Consider the following 11,458-nt stretch of genomic DNA (forward strand, 5'->3'; position numbering starts at 1 on the left):
ACCCTGCTCATGATCTGTCGCACAAAATGTTGCATCAGGGAAGGTTCTCACCTGCAGTTGACCACCTGGCCAGAGAGAGCAAAACTGAGGTTTCAGGTTCTTCTCTCTTCTTTCCCACCCCCAACCCCACCCAGAGATGGACTAGAGGCCCTTTCATAGGGCATCCATGATGAAATGAAGCATTACAAAAAACTCAAAGGCAGGACATGAAGCAAGGCCACCCAGGGGGCTGAAAACAGACTCCAAACAGCAGTCAGGAACCGTACGATTCACGTAACACACAAATTCCAAATCTCAGTACCTTAACCCAGTACAAATTTATTTCTTGCTCATGTAGTAGTCCCAAGCAAGCGGGGAGGACAGGCCATGATCCACACAGAAATTAGGAATCCCAGACTCCGTCCTCCAGGTCCTTGACGTCCTCTCCATGACGCCAGCAGACGGCGAGAGAGTTTTATGGGGCAGGTCCAGAACTGGAACACATCACTCCCACTCTCTTTTCACTGACCAGAGCTCAGTCACGAGCTACACTCAATTGAAAAGGGAGGTGAAAACCTCAGCCTAGCCGTGTTCCCCGGGGAAAAGTGGGCACCGTGGGTACTGGCGATCGCTAAGGTTAGTTATCTTGAGTGCCGTCTCTCTGTAGCTGCAGGATCTTTGCTCTGGAGTAGTTCAGCTTTTCCAGAGAAGGATCCTCTCAGTCTCTGCCTGATGGCTTTAGGCCTGGCTGCAGAAGGTCAGCAGCTGGGGGGAGTGAGGCTGGGGTGCCGCTGAGGTGCCGGGAACCTCACCATTAGCGAGCAGCTTTTCACCACTTCCTGTCATTAGGGGACAGTCAATGGGTTACTCATTTCACGTGTTGTACCTCCCATCCTTATAATTTTATGGAATTCACACTGCTATTATCCTCCCCATGTTACAGATGACAAAACTGAGACTCAGTGGGACCAAGTCCCACAGATTTGCCTCGAATTGCAGAGCCCGTAATGTACAGATGCAGGATTTCTTTTTTATTTTTCTTTTTAAATTTTATTTGAGAAAGAGAGGGCGTGGGGAGAGGGGAAGAAGGAGACAGGGAGACGGAATCCCAAGCAGGCTCCATGCTCAATGCGGAGCCCAACAAGGGACTTGATCATGACCTGAGCCTAAATCAAGAGTCAGACGCCCAACTGACTGAGTCACCCAGGCGCTCCCAGATGCAGGATTTAAAGCCATATCTGCTTGGCTCTGAAATGCTCTCTTCTTTTCCATTTCCTAGCTTGGGGGATAAAACCACACACACGCAGATCTGTCTTTCTTCACCTCACCCCTTATCCCCTAGACCAGACGCAATGAGTCAAGGAAGACAGAGATGCAGAGAAAACGGTGTATTTATTTTTTCAAGAACCAGTAGACATTTCCCTCTTGTGTGCCAAGCCTCACGTTGGCTGCTGGGCACATGCAGATAAACCAAGCCCGACCTTAGGCCCCTGGAGGTGTTGGTCCCAAAGCCACACATTCATCAAGGCACTTTCCTCTTTCTCTGGTTTGGGGAGGAAAGGAATCCTCCAACCACACATACCAGGAAGTCCTAATCTTGTTGAAGTGGTGAGAACGTATCTGTGGAAAGAAAATAAAACAGAACCTCAGCACAGGAACAATCCCAGTGATCCTCCTGTTCCTCCCACCCAGAAGGTCCTCCTTTCAGAGGGCCCTATGTTCCTTGGGATAAGAGAGAGAACACGGTGCTGGAATGGTCAAAACAGCAGTGGTCTTTGATCTAGGAATCAAGAACGAATCCATGTTGTCCGTTGACTCTCCGCTTCCATCTTCATTCTAGTAAAATCAGGGCATTGGGCCAGATAATTCAGGAATGGCCTCTACACCTGGGCATCACACTGGGCTTTCTTATGGTTCCAGGTGACCTAGCCCTAGTGAGGCCACAACCATGGCAACACTCTCTAAATGCACACAGCACTTCAAGTTTTAAGAGACACTTTTACATTTAGTATCTCAGTGGACATACTTGTATCCACTTTACAGATGGGGACACTGGAGCTAAGAAAGATACAGGCATTGCTCACCGTCACATAGTCAGCCAGAGGCAGAGGTGATAGGAAAAGATCAACTTCTTGCCTTTGGTATCATGGCTCCTTTCGCCTGGCTCATTCCAGGAATCCTTCCCTCCCAGGACCCAGAACTGCTAGTCATAGGTGACCCTGGGGACTGCTTGTTTAGAAAACTGGGGGGTGAATGGTGTCGAAGGGCAGTGGGTCTGCGTGGTGGGTGGGGAGGATACATAGGGAGAGGCCAAGCATCCTCCTTCACATGGAAGAGCACCAGGGAGTTGAGACCTGTCGTCGGCTAGGGAATATGGGTGTGTGCCAGACCTTACCTTTCAGTGGCTCAACACATGAATTCCCACATGGCCCCTTGCAGCACTTCAGACCGGTCAGGCAGTCACCGTCATTCAGGCAGGTGTCTAGGGGGTTGGGCTCCTTACACTCGCCAATGACCAGTGGACACCTCCCAGGATTGACCTTAACTGGTGAGAGCAAGGCATGCCAATCACTTCCTCTCTACCTCAGCACCCAAACTGAGGCCCATGAGTGTCCCGAAGGAGCCCCCTTTCCGCCAAGGGGGCCCCAACCAGTGCTGCAAGTGTCTGACAGACAGAGTGACTCATTAGCTGAATGAGTGGCTGAGGGGCTGGCCGGCTGCCCCCCCTGCCCACCCGCAACTTCTCCAAGATGTGTGTCCTCAAGTTGAAATCTCTCTGGTCCTCTCTTCCAGGACTCTGTTTCCTCACCTTGCTCCGATGGGTCTACAGGATCCAGGCATTTGTTGCTGCAAATGCTGGGACAGCATTTCTGATCCTTTGGACACTCCCAGTCATTCAGGCATTCGTGGGGCTCGTACACAAGGCATAGGCCATGAGGTCTGAAGGGGCAGGCTCCACTCTTAACTTTCTCTATGGGCAAGAACAAAGGAGGAAGAAGGAGATGATTCTGAGTCATGACCACCATCCTGGACTGTCACCATGGCTGATTCCCAGCTACCAATGCAACGTGGACTGGCTCACAAAAGTCTTGAAAGTGTAGCCTTCAGCTGTTGCGAGGCAGTATGAGCCACCTCCGGCACGCAGCTGGATAGAGCTCATGGTCAGGTGCTCCCAGCCAGGGATTGACTGGGAGGGAGGCAGAGAGGGACTGCGATAGCAGGAGAGGCGACTCGTCAGAGCCCGAAGGGAAGATTGCAGATCGGTTGACAAGAACATAGAGAAAGAGAGCGACCTTGAAAAAAGAAACAGTAAGAGAAAAAAAGAGAACATTTTGGAAGAGTGACCAGACAGAGACTGAAATGATGTGACGGAGAAAAAGACCAAACGGTAAAAAAGAAACTGTAGAGAAAGAAAAGCAAGCAATACGGGGGCTGGAGTCAGCCGGTCCATCTGGCAGAAGGTGGGTTTCTGGACGCTCAGAAACTCTTAGCTGAAGTCTTCAGAGAGACGCGTGAAATTAGGGGCCAGGAGGGCGCCTGGGTGGCTCAGTTGGTTAAGTGACTGACGTCGGCTCAGGTCACGATCTCACAGTTTGTGGGTTCGAGCCCCGCATCGGGCTCTGTGCTGACAGCTTGCTGGGAGCCTGGAGCCTGCTTCGGATTCTGTGTCTCCTTCTCTCTCTGTCCCTCCCCGGGTTGTGCTCTGTCTCACGCTGTCTCTCAAAAATAAATAAATGTAAAAAAAAAATTCTTTTAAAGAAATTAGGGGCCATGGGCCGGACCACTGGAAAGGTGGCTACAGGGTCAGTCCCTGGGTTAGCAGGAAGAGGTTACTGCCATGCGGAGCCGTCACTGACCCTGGCACCTGGATACGGCCTGAGAGACTCCAACTCACCTGTGCTAGTACCTTCTGCAGTCCAGGGTGTGAGGATTTCAAGGGCAAGGAGCACCGTGAAGGTGATGAGGCTGCTGGGTTTCATAGTGACGGCAGATGGGGCAGTGGTGGCCAGAGTCAGCCTCTCCCTTTGTACCTCCGCCTGAGGGTGTGGTCCTTCCAGAACTGCCCTGGGCCCTCCCAGCTGCTCTTTGTAAGCAGGAAATTCAGGGGAAAACAGGAACTCCACTGTATTGATGACTCTATCCCCCAGAAGGGACATGTGTAGAACAGGGGGGGTGGGTTGTCACCAGGCTGGTCAGGAAACTTCTGGAACCACCTGTCTTTGGCCTTTGGAGTGGAGTGGGGGAGGGGCCCCGAGGGGAGAGCACAGGGTGGAACAGAAGGACATTACAAAGGAGCCTCTCTACTTGCCTTGACTGTCCCACACTCCTGGATTACCGGGGTCACTCCCTTTCCCAGACATCAGGGGACAGATTCGCCTGCTCGCTCCAGACTTGTTTTCACGTAACACATGCAGTTCCAGGCATTCGGCCAGTCCCACCGGGGTTTCTCAAAGAGCCCCTGTAGGATGGTGAAGAGAGGACAACAGCCCAAACCACTTCAGGCCTCAGTCTTCCCATCGAAGAGATGGGGTAATAATACCCAACTGGGTCACTGAGCAGGACTGGAGACAAAGGGGGTGGAAGAGGCTGGAGGAGAGGGAACACGTTGCCCCGAGCACTGGGTGGAGGCGAAGTGCATGGGAATACACCCATTTTGAGCTACTTGGCCCTGAGATGAGCCCATAGAACTCTTCCCAGCTGTCAACTGAACAGCCGGGTAAGCAAGGAACGTCGTTTAACATGCTCAGAAAGTTTCCCCACATCCCAAATTACCCCCACTGTGCTTTCATAATTACACGAAGGTTCTCATTTTACTGAGCATTGGCTATGTGGCAAGAAGTTCGTGTGGAACATTTCTAAATATCAAAAGGAAGCCCATTACGGCGTAACCAAGAAAAAAAAAATGCATGGGATAGCCAGGCCAGACTGGAAAGGGTCGGAGGGCTCCAGGAAATTCACCTCCTGGAAGGTGAAATTAATAACACACCTGATGCATATGAGCTCATGCGGAGAAGATTTCGGCAACCAGTGAAGAGCGTGCAGTTGAAAAGCGGTATGTGCTGGAAAACCAAGCAAACACACCCCCTGACAATTTTTCATGTCAAAGAAAATACAAAGTTGCGCCAGAAAGGAGAAGTAGGTGGTTTGCTCCTAGCTCAGCTGTGGCTGGTGTTCACACAGGCATAGTAATGTAGTGCTGATCTCATCAAATTGTCACAGGACCCTCCCAGGAGGGAGGGGAGGGAAGGGTGAGCCTGTGCGCTAGAGGCGGAGGGGGCAAAGGCGGGGACGAAATCTTATTTTCTTTTTTTCTTTTTTTTTAATGCTCATTTTTTAAAATTTAGTTTTGAGAGAGGGAGAGAGAGACAAGCATGAGCGGGGGAGGGGCAGAGAGAGAGGGAGACGCAGAATCCGAAGCAGGCTGCAGGCTCTGGGCTCTCCAGCTGAGAGCCCGATGCAGGGCTGGAACCCATGAACCGCGATGATTAAACAACTGAGCCACCGGCACCCCCAAAATCTCATTTTCTTTTTTTAAAAAAAAATTTTTTTAACGTTTATTTATTTTTGAGACAGAGAGAGACAGAGCATGAACAGGGGAGGGGCAGAGAGAGAGGGAGACACAGAATCCGAAACAGGCTCCAGGCTCTGAGCTGTCAGCACAGAGCCCGATGCAGGGCTCGAACTCACGGACTGTGAGATCATGACCTGAGCTGAAGTCGGACACTTAACCAACTGAGCCACCAGGTGCCCCAAAACTCAACCAGTTTAGTGTGCGGTTCTGAATCTTGACAAAGGTGCGAAGCCACATAACCACCATCACAACCAAGAGAGAGAAGAGTTCCATCCCCCTTCAAAATTCTCAGGCACCCTTTGGAGTCCATCCTGTGCTCCGCCTTCAGCTTTGCAACAATTGGTGTGTTTTCTGTCCCTATCATCTTGCCTTTTGGAGGGTGTCATATGAACGGAATCAAACAGGATGTAACCTGTTGAGTCTGCCTTCTTTCACTTAGCAGAATGTCTATGGTCCCAGGAGTTTGTTCCTTTGCAAGGCTTAGCAGTATTCCCATTGGATGGAAATGTCCCAGCTTAGGCATTCCCCAGTGCAAGGAATTTTGGATTACTCCTAGTTTTTGGTATGATGAGAACAAAACTGTTGTCAGTATTCATGGACAGGTTTTTGTGTTCATGTGACTTCCATTTCTCTTGGGTAATATCTAGAAGCAGATTGATAGGCAGCGAAGGAATGTATGTTAACTTTATACTAAATGGCCATCTCCGGAGTGGCTGCACCATTTTGCATTTCCACCAGCAGTGGATTCCCACCAAAGCTGTCATCGCTTCGCATCACTGACAGCACTTGGTATTGATGGTGTGTGTGTGGTTTTGTTTGTTTGCTTGCTTTTTGTTGTTGTTGTTTTGGTTTTTGGTGTTTTTTTTGTTGTTTTTTGGGGGTTTTTGTTTTTGTTTGTCTGCTTGCTTTGGGCCATCCTAATAAATAGGTAATAGATTTCATCGAGCTTTTACTTTCCATTTCCCTAAAGACTAATCACGAAGTGATGATTTTCGTGTGCTGATCTCCTACCTGTATGTATTCTTTGGTGAAGTGTCTGTTCAAATCTTTTACCCATTTTTATTGGGTTGTTTTCTTATTACTGAATTCTGAAGTCTTTGTATATATTCTATATACAAACACTTTATCAGATACGCATTTGCCGGTAGTTTTCCCCAATTGGAGGCCCGTCTTTATTTTCTTAACAATGGTTTTCAAAGATCAGAAGTTTTTAAAATTTTTGTTAAATTTTTAATGTTTTTATTTATTTTTGAGAGAGAGAGAGAGAGAGCGGGGGGCAGAGGGGCAGAGAGAGAGAGAGAGAGAGAGAGAGAGAGGGAGACACAGAATCCGAAGCAGGCTCCAGGCTCTGAGCTGTCAGCACAGAGCCCCACGCAAGGCCTGAACTCACGAGCCGTAAGATCATGACTTGAGCCAAAGTTGGGCGCTTAACCGACTGAGCCACCCAGGCGCCCCCAGAAGTTTTTAATTTTGATGAGATACCACTTATCATTTTTTCTTCATTATGATTTTGCTGTTGCACCTGAGAAATCTTTGTATAGCCCAAAGCCACAAAGATTTTCTCCGTATGCTTTCTTTTCAAAGTTTTATAGTTGTAATTTTTGCGATTATGTCTGTGATCGATTTTGAGTTAGTTTTTATAAATGATGTGAAGCAGGGATCAAGGTTAATATTTATATATATATGGATGTTCAGTTGTTCTGGCATTGTTTGCTGAAAAACCCATTTTTTTTTCCTCCAGTGAATTCTCTTTGTACTTTTGTTAACAATTGACTCTATTTCCATAAATCTCTTTCTGCACCCCCTATTGATGCACAGGCCTGTCTTTGGGCCAGTACCACAATGCCTGTGTTGCTGTAGTGCTATGGACTGAATGTTTGTGTTTCCTCAAAATTCATGCGTTGAAGCCTTGGTCCCCATTGTAGTGGCACCAGGAAGTAAGGCCTTTGGGAGATGTTTAGGTTATGAGGGTGAAGCCCTCCTGAATGGGATTAGTGCTGTTATAAGAAGAGATGTGAGAGAGATGATCTCTCTCTCTCTCTCTCTCTCTCTCTGTCATGTGAAGACACAGTAGGAAGGTGTCCATCTGCAAACCGGGAAGAGGGTTCTCACCAGACACCAAACCTGCCAGCACCTTGATTTTGGACTTCCCAGGCTTCAGAACTGTGAGAAATCAATTTCTGCTGCTTAAGCCACCCAGTTTAGGATATTTTCTTATAGCAGCCAGAGCAGATTAAGACATGTAGCTTCATAGTAAATCTTGATTCCAGCTCAAGTTTTTTGACTATAGTTTACAATTAAGTTTTATAGCTGACCCTGTCTGTGCCCTGTCCATAATTTCAAGGCATTCACCATCCCGGTACCTTCTAGTGGCATCTAATATAAGTACCTGGGCTATCCTGCCTGAGGGTTGTCTCTCAGCCCAAGTCAGGGGAGCCAAATGCTTCAGCCAGTGACAGATAGGAACTGGAGGATAAATACCCCATCTTTTTACCCTGGATGGGAAATTCCAAGGCAGGTTCTATACCACCTTCCAGAGTTTTCTGATAGTATTGAGCCCCAGTTGCCCATAATAGCTATCTTCTTAGTATTGCACTCTTCTTGGCTTCCTTCTTCCCTGTCTCACAAACCTATTCTCTGAATAGTGTTCCTTGGATCACCTCCCAAATAAGTTACTTGTCCTCAAATTACTGCCCCAGGGTCTGCTTCCAGAATAACTCAACCAAAAAGATATATCCCAGCACCTAGCTCAATGACTGGCATATGTAGATTGCAACTGTCATCAGACCAAAGACAATACCTCTTTATGTAGTTCAGGAACATGACACGGTACATATTGAATGAGTGAAGCAATAAATAATTCATTGAATGAACTAATGAAGGAAGCCTGGAAGAGCCATTAGCCAAGCATGAATCCCCCCTTCCCAATTCATGGTAGTCCTTGGGGACACTCATTCAAGTCCAGATTTGTAGGGCTCCTTTCTTATATTTGGAAGAGGTTCTCTGAAACATGCTAACAACAATCTCTAAGGGGAATGAAGGGTGCCTCCACCGTGAGGCAGGTCACTTGAGATGGTGGCCTGGTGCCAACACGTTGGTGGAGGGTGTCAGGATACAAACCTGCTGGACTGAGCCAGAAGGTACAGATTGAGAAATGGGGTAAAAAATGAGGGAGCATCACATCAACCACACCCCCTCTCTACCAGCGATCTGATGGACAATGGTAGCTGTCAGATCTCCTCCCACGGGAAATGAACTTTACAGATGAAGTCCTTCCTGCTCAGGTTTTCCCTACCCGGCTCTTCCTAGATGGGTCTTTTGAAGCTTACAGAAGGTTTGAAAGACCTCTCGACCACCCCCACAAATCTGTTGAGTCTGTGGAAATAAACTTGCACAGTGCCATGCCACGAAGACTTTGCAATTGCTTGCTAATGCAGCACCAAGTACATGGATATTAATTACATCATGACTATTAGAGTTCTTGAATATATATTTGGCCTCATAAATAATCATGTATGTAAAATGAAAGAAGACCGCAGTTTTCATCAGTGATTGACAAAAATTTTAAAGTCTGATCATATATTATTATTTTTTAAAGCAATAGATTTTTTTATTTCTTTTTAAAAATGTTTATTTTTGAGAGAGATGGGAAGTGCAAGTAGGGGAAGGGCAGGGAGAGAGAAGGAGGGAGAATCCCGAGGAGGCTCCATGCTGTCAGCACAGGGCCCGACGTGGGACTCGAACTCATGAACCGTGAGATCATGCCCTGAATTGAGGTCGGATGCTTAACTGACTGAGCCACCCAGGTGCCCCATGTTGTAAGTGATTTTAGAGTGAAGAGGGCAGAATGGTTTCACCTGCAATTCTGCGATCAGAAATTTTTTTTTTAAGTTTATTTATTTTCAGAGACACAAGGCACCTGAGTGGGGGATGGGCAGAGAGAGAGAGGGAGAGAGAGAATCCCAAGCAGGCTCCATGCCATGAACAGAGCCCCACCCAGGACCCGAACTCAGGAAACTGTGAGATCATGACCTGAGCCAAAACCAAGAGTCAGATGCTTAACCAACTGAGCCACCCCTGGAAACTTAATTTAAAAATAACAAACCACTAGGGGCACCTGGGTGGCTCAGTTGGTTAAGCCCGGACTCTGGATTTCAGCTCAGGAGATGATTCACGGTTGATGGGATGCAGCCCTGAGTAGGGCTCTGTGCTGACAGTGTGGAGCCTGCTGGAAATTTTCACCCTCTCTCTCTGCCCCTTCCCCACTCATGCTAGCTCACTCTCTCTTTCTCAAAGTAAATATATAACATTACAAAAAGTAAAAACGTTCTTTAAAAGAAAAAAAGCAAAAAAAAACCCACTAAAAGCAAAATATAGGTCTCTTCCGACACGACCACACTCATTTTTATCCTCCCCTCCCAGAGGCAATCACAAACGTCAGAACACCAGTGGGGCTGAGGGATTCAAGAAATTCAAATACCTATAAAGAAGTAATCAAGGGGCGCCTGGGTGGCTCAGTCGGTTAAGCGTCCCACTTCGACTCAGGTCACGATCTCACGGTCCGTGAGTTTGAGCCCCGCGTCAGGCTCTGGGCTGATGGCTCAGAGCCTGGAGCCTGCTTCGGATTCTGTGTCTCCCTCTCTCTCTGCCCCTCCCCCGTTCATGCTCTGTCTCTCTCTGTCTCAAAAATAAATAAACGTAAAAAAAAAAGAAAGAAGTAATCAAGATGGGATAGTAATGCCTCCAGGTGAATTTCATTATAAAAGTTTCCATAATCAAAGAACAGACTTTGGGCGGCTCCTCCGGGCACAAGGCACATACACCAGGTCAAGTGTGGAGAGAAGAAGGACGACCCAGAACCTACCTGTGCCAGCTACATAATCTGCGGGGCCCAGTGCAAACCAAAAATGCAAAGCCCCTTGTTAGAAACCGTTAAGGATTTCAAGGTGGGGGCAGCAGAGATTCACCCCAGTGTGACTGTGCGGGTTCCTGCACCCACGAAGCTGGCGCACCTTCTGGAAAGTCCCAGTGCTGCAACCAACCACCTCTGTGATGCTGGAAGAATCACCAGCCTTCTGAGGCACGGTCTCCTCTTGCCTCCAAGGAGGGCTTTAACTTCCTCACTCGGTAGAGTTGTTATCACATAGAAAGCTGTCACCGTCACCGTCAGTAAATAGTGGCTATGATTTTTACCTTAAGGGCCCCGCACATATCACCGCAGCGGGTGCTGCTGAACTGCATTCGGGGCCTCAGGCCGTGGTGTCTGCACTGCGGTTGTTCTGTGCCATCCACCTCCTGCCCGCTCTTGGATCTGTTTCTCTCTGCTCTGACCAGCACATGCCCTCTTTGCCTTGGATGCAAGTCCCTTCCTCCCCCCGACCCACTGACACGGTGTCACCAACTTGTGGCTGTGCCTGGGGCCACCTGACCTTGTCCAGATATTGTCATTTTATTTCATGTTATTTAAGAAGGCTATTTTTTTAAAAACGGGACTTCAGTATTTCTTCTTTTTTTTATGTTTATTTATTTTTGAGAGACAGAGAGAGAGAGGGAAGGGGAGGGGCAGAGAGAGAGAGAGACAGAGGGATCCAAAGCAGGCTCTGACGGTCAGCACAGAGCCCCATGCGGGGCTCGGACTCATGAAATCACGACCTGAGCCAAAGTCAGACGCTTAACCGACTGAGCCACTGAGCCACCCAGGTGCCCCAAGGCTATATATATTTTTAAAGGCAATTATGCCAATTCAGAGATAGGACAAGTAGAGAATCCTTCTTTGGGTCAAGATCTGAGTGCACATGGAGGCTCCAGGAAAGAAACCTGAGACCAGTGCCACAGAGAGATTTGGAAAGAGTGGGCAAAAAACAGGGAGTCTTACAGATAAAATTCTTCCCATAACACTGTATATTA

General features: G+C 48.0%; 1 protein-coding gene across 4 annotated transcripts; it reads right to left on the reverse strand.

Annotated features, from left to right (window-relative positions):
- Positions 1-1,363: 1,363 nt before the first annotated feature.
- LOC106969027 (antileukoproteinase-like) lies at positions 1,364-10,917 on the reverse strand. 4 transcript variants are annotated; one of them, XM_015065507.3, is made up of 5 exons: positions 10,768-10,892; positions 3,875-4,438; positions 2,789-2,950; positions 2,375-2,524; positions 1,364-1,599 (listed from the first exon to the last, which is right to left on the reverse strand). In XM_015065507.3, exons 2-5 carry the CDS (start codon positions 4,134-4,136, stop codon positions 1,571-1,573), a joined length of 603 nt encoding a protein of 200 aa, XP_014920993.2. In that variant the 5' UTR covers positions 4,137-4,438; positions 10,768-10,892; the 3' UTR covers positions 1,364-1,570. The 4 variants fall into 4 exon arrangements, 3 of the variants coding, with proteins under 3 accessions (XP_014920993.2, XP_053057331.1, XP_053057332.1); XM_053201356.1 differs by having other exon boundaries at positions 10,745-10,884; XM_053201357.1 differs by lacking the exon at positions 3,875-4,438 and having other exon boundaries at positions 10,768-10,917.
- Between the last annotated feature and the right edge of the window lie 541 nt (positions 10,918-11,458).

Source organism: Acinonyx jubatus, chromosome A3 (genome assembly GCF_027475565.1).
Source record: "Acinonyx jubatus isolate Ajub_Pintada_27869175 chromosome A3, VMU_Ajub_asm_v1.0, whole genome shotgun sequence".
Taxonomy (NCBI): domain Eukaryota; kingdom Metazoa; phylum Chordata; class Mammalia; order Carnivora; family Felidae; genus Acinonyx; species Acinonyx jubatus.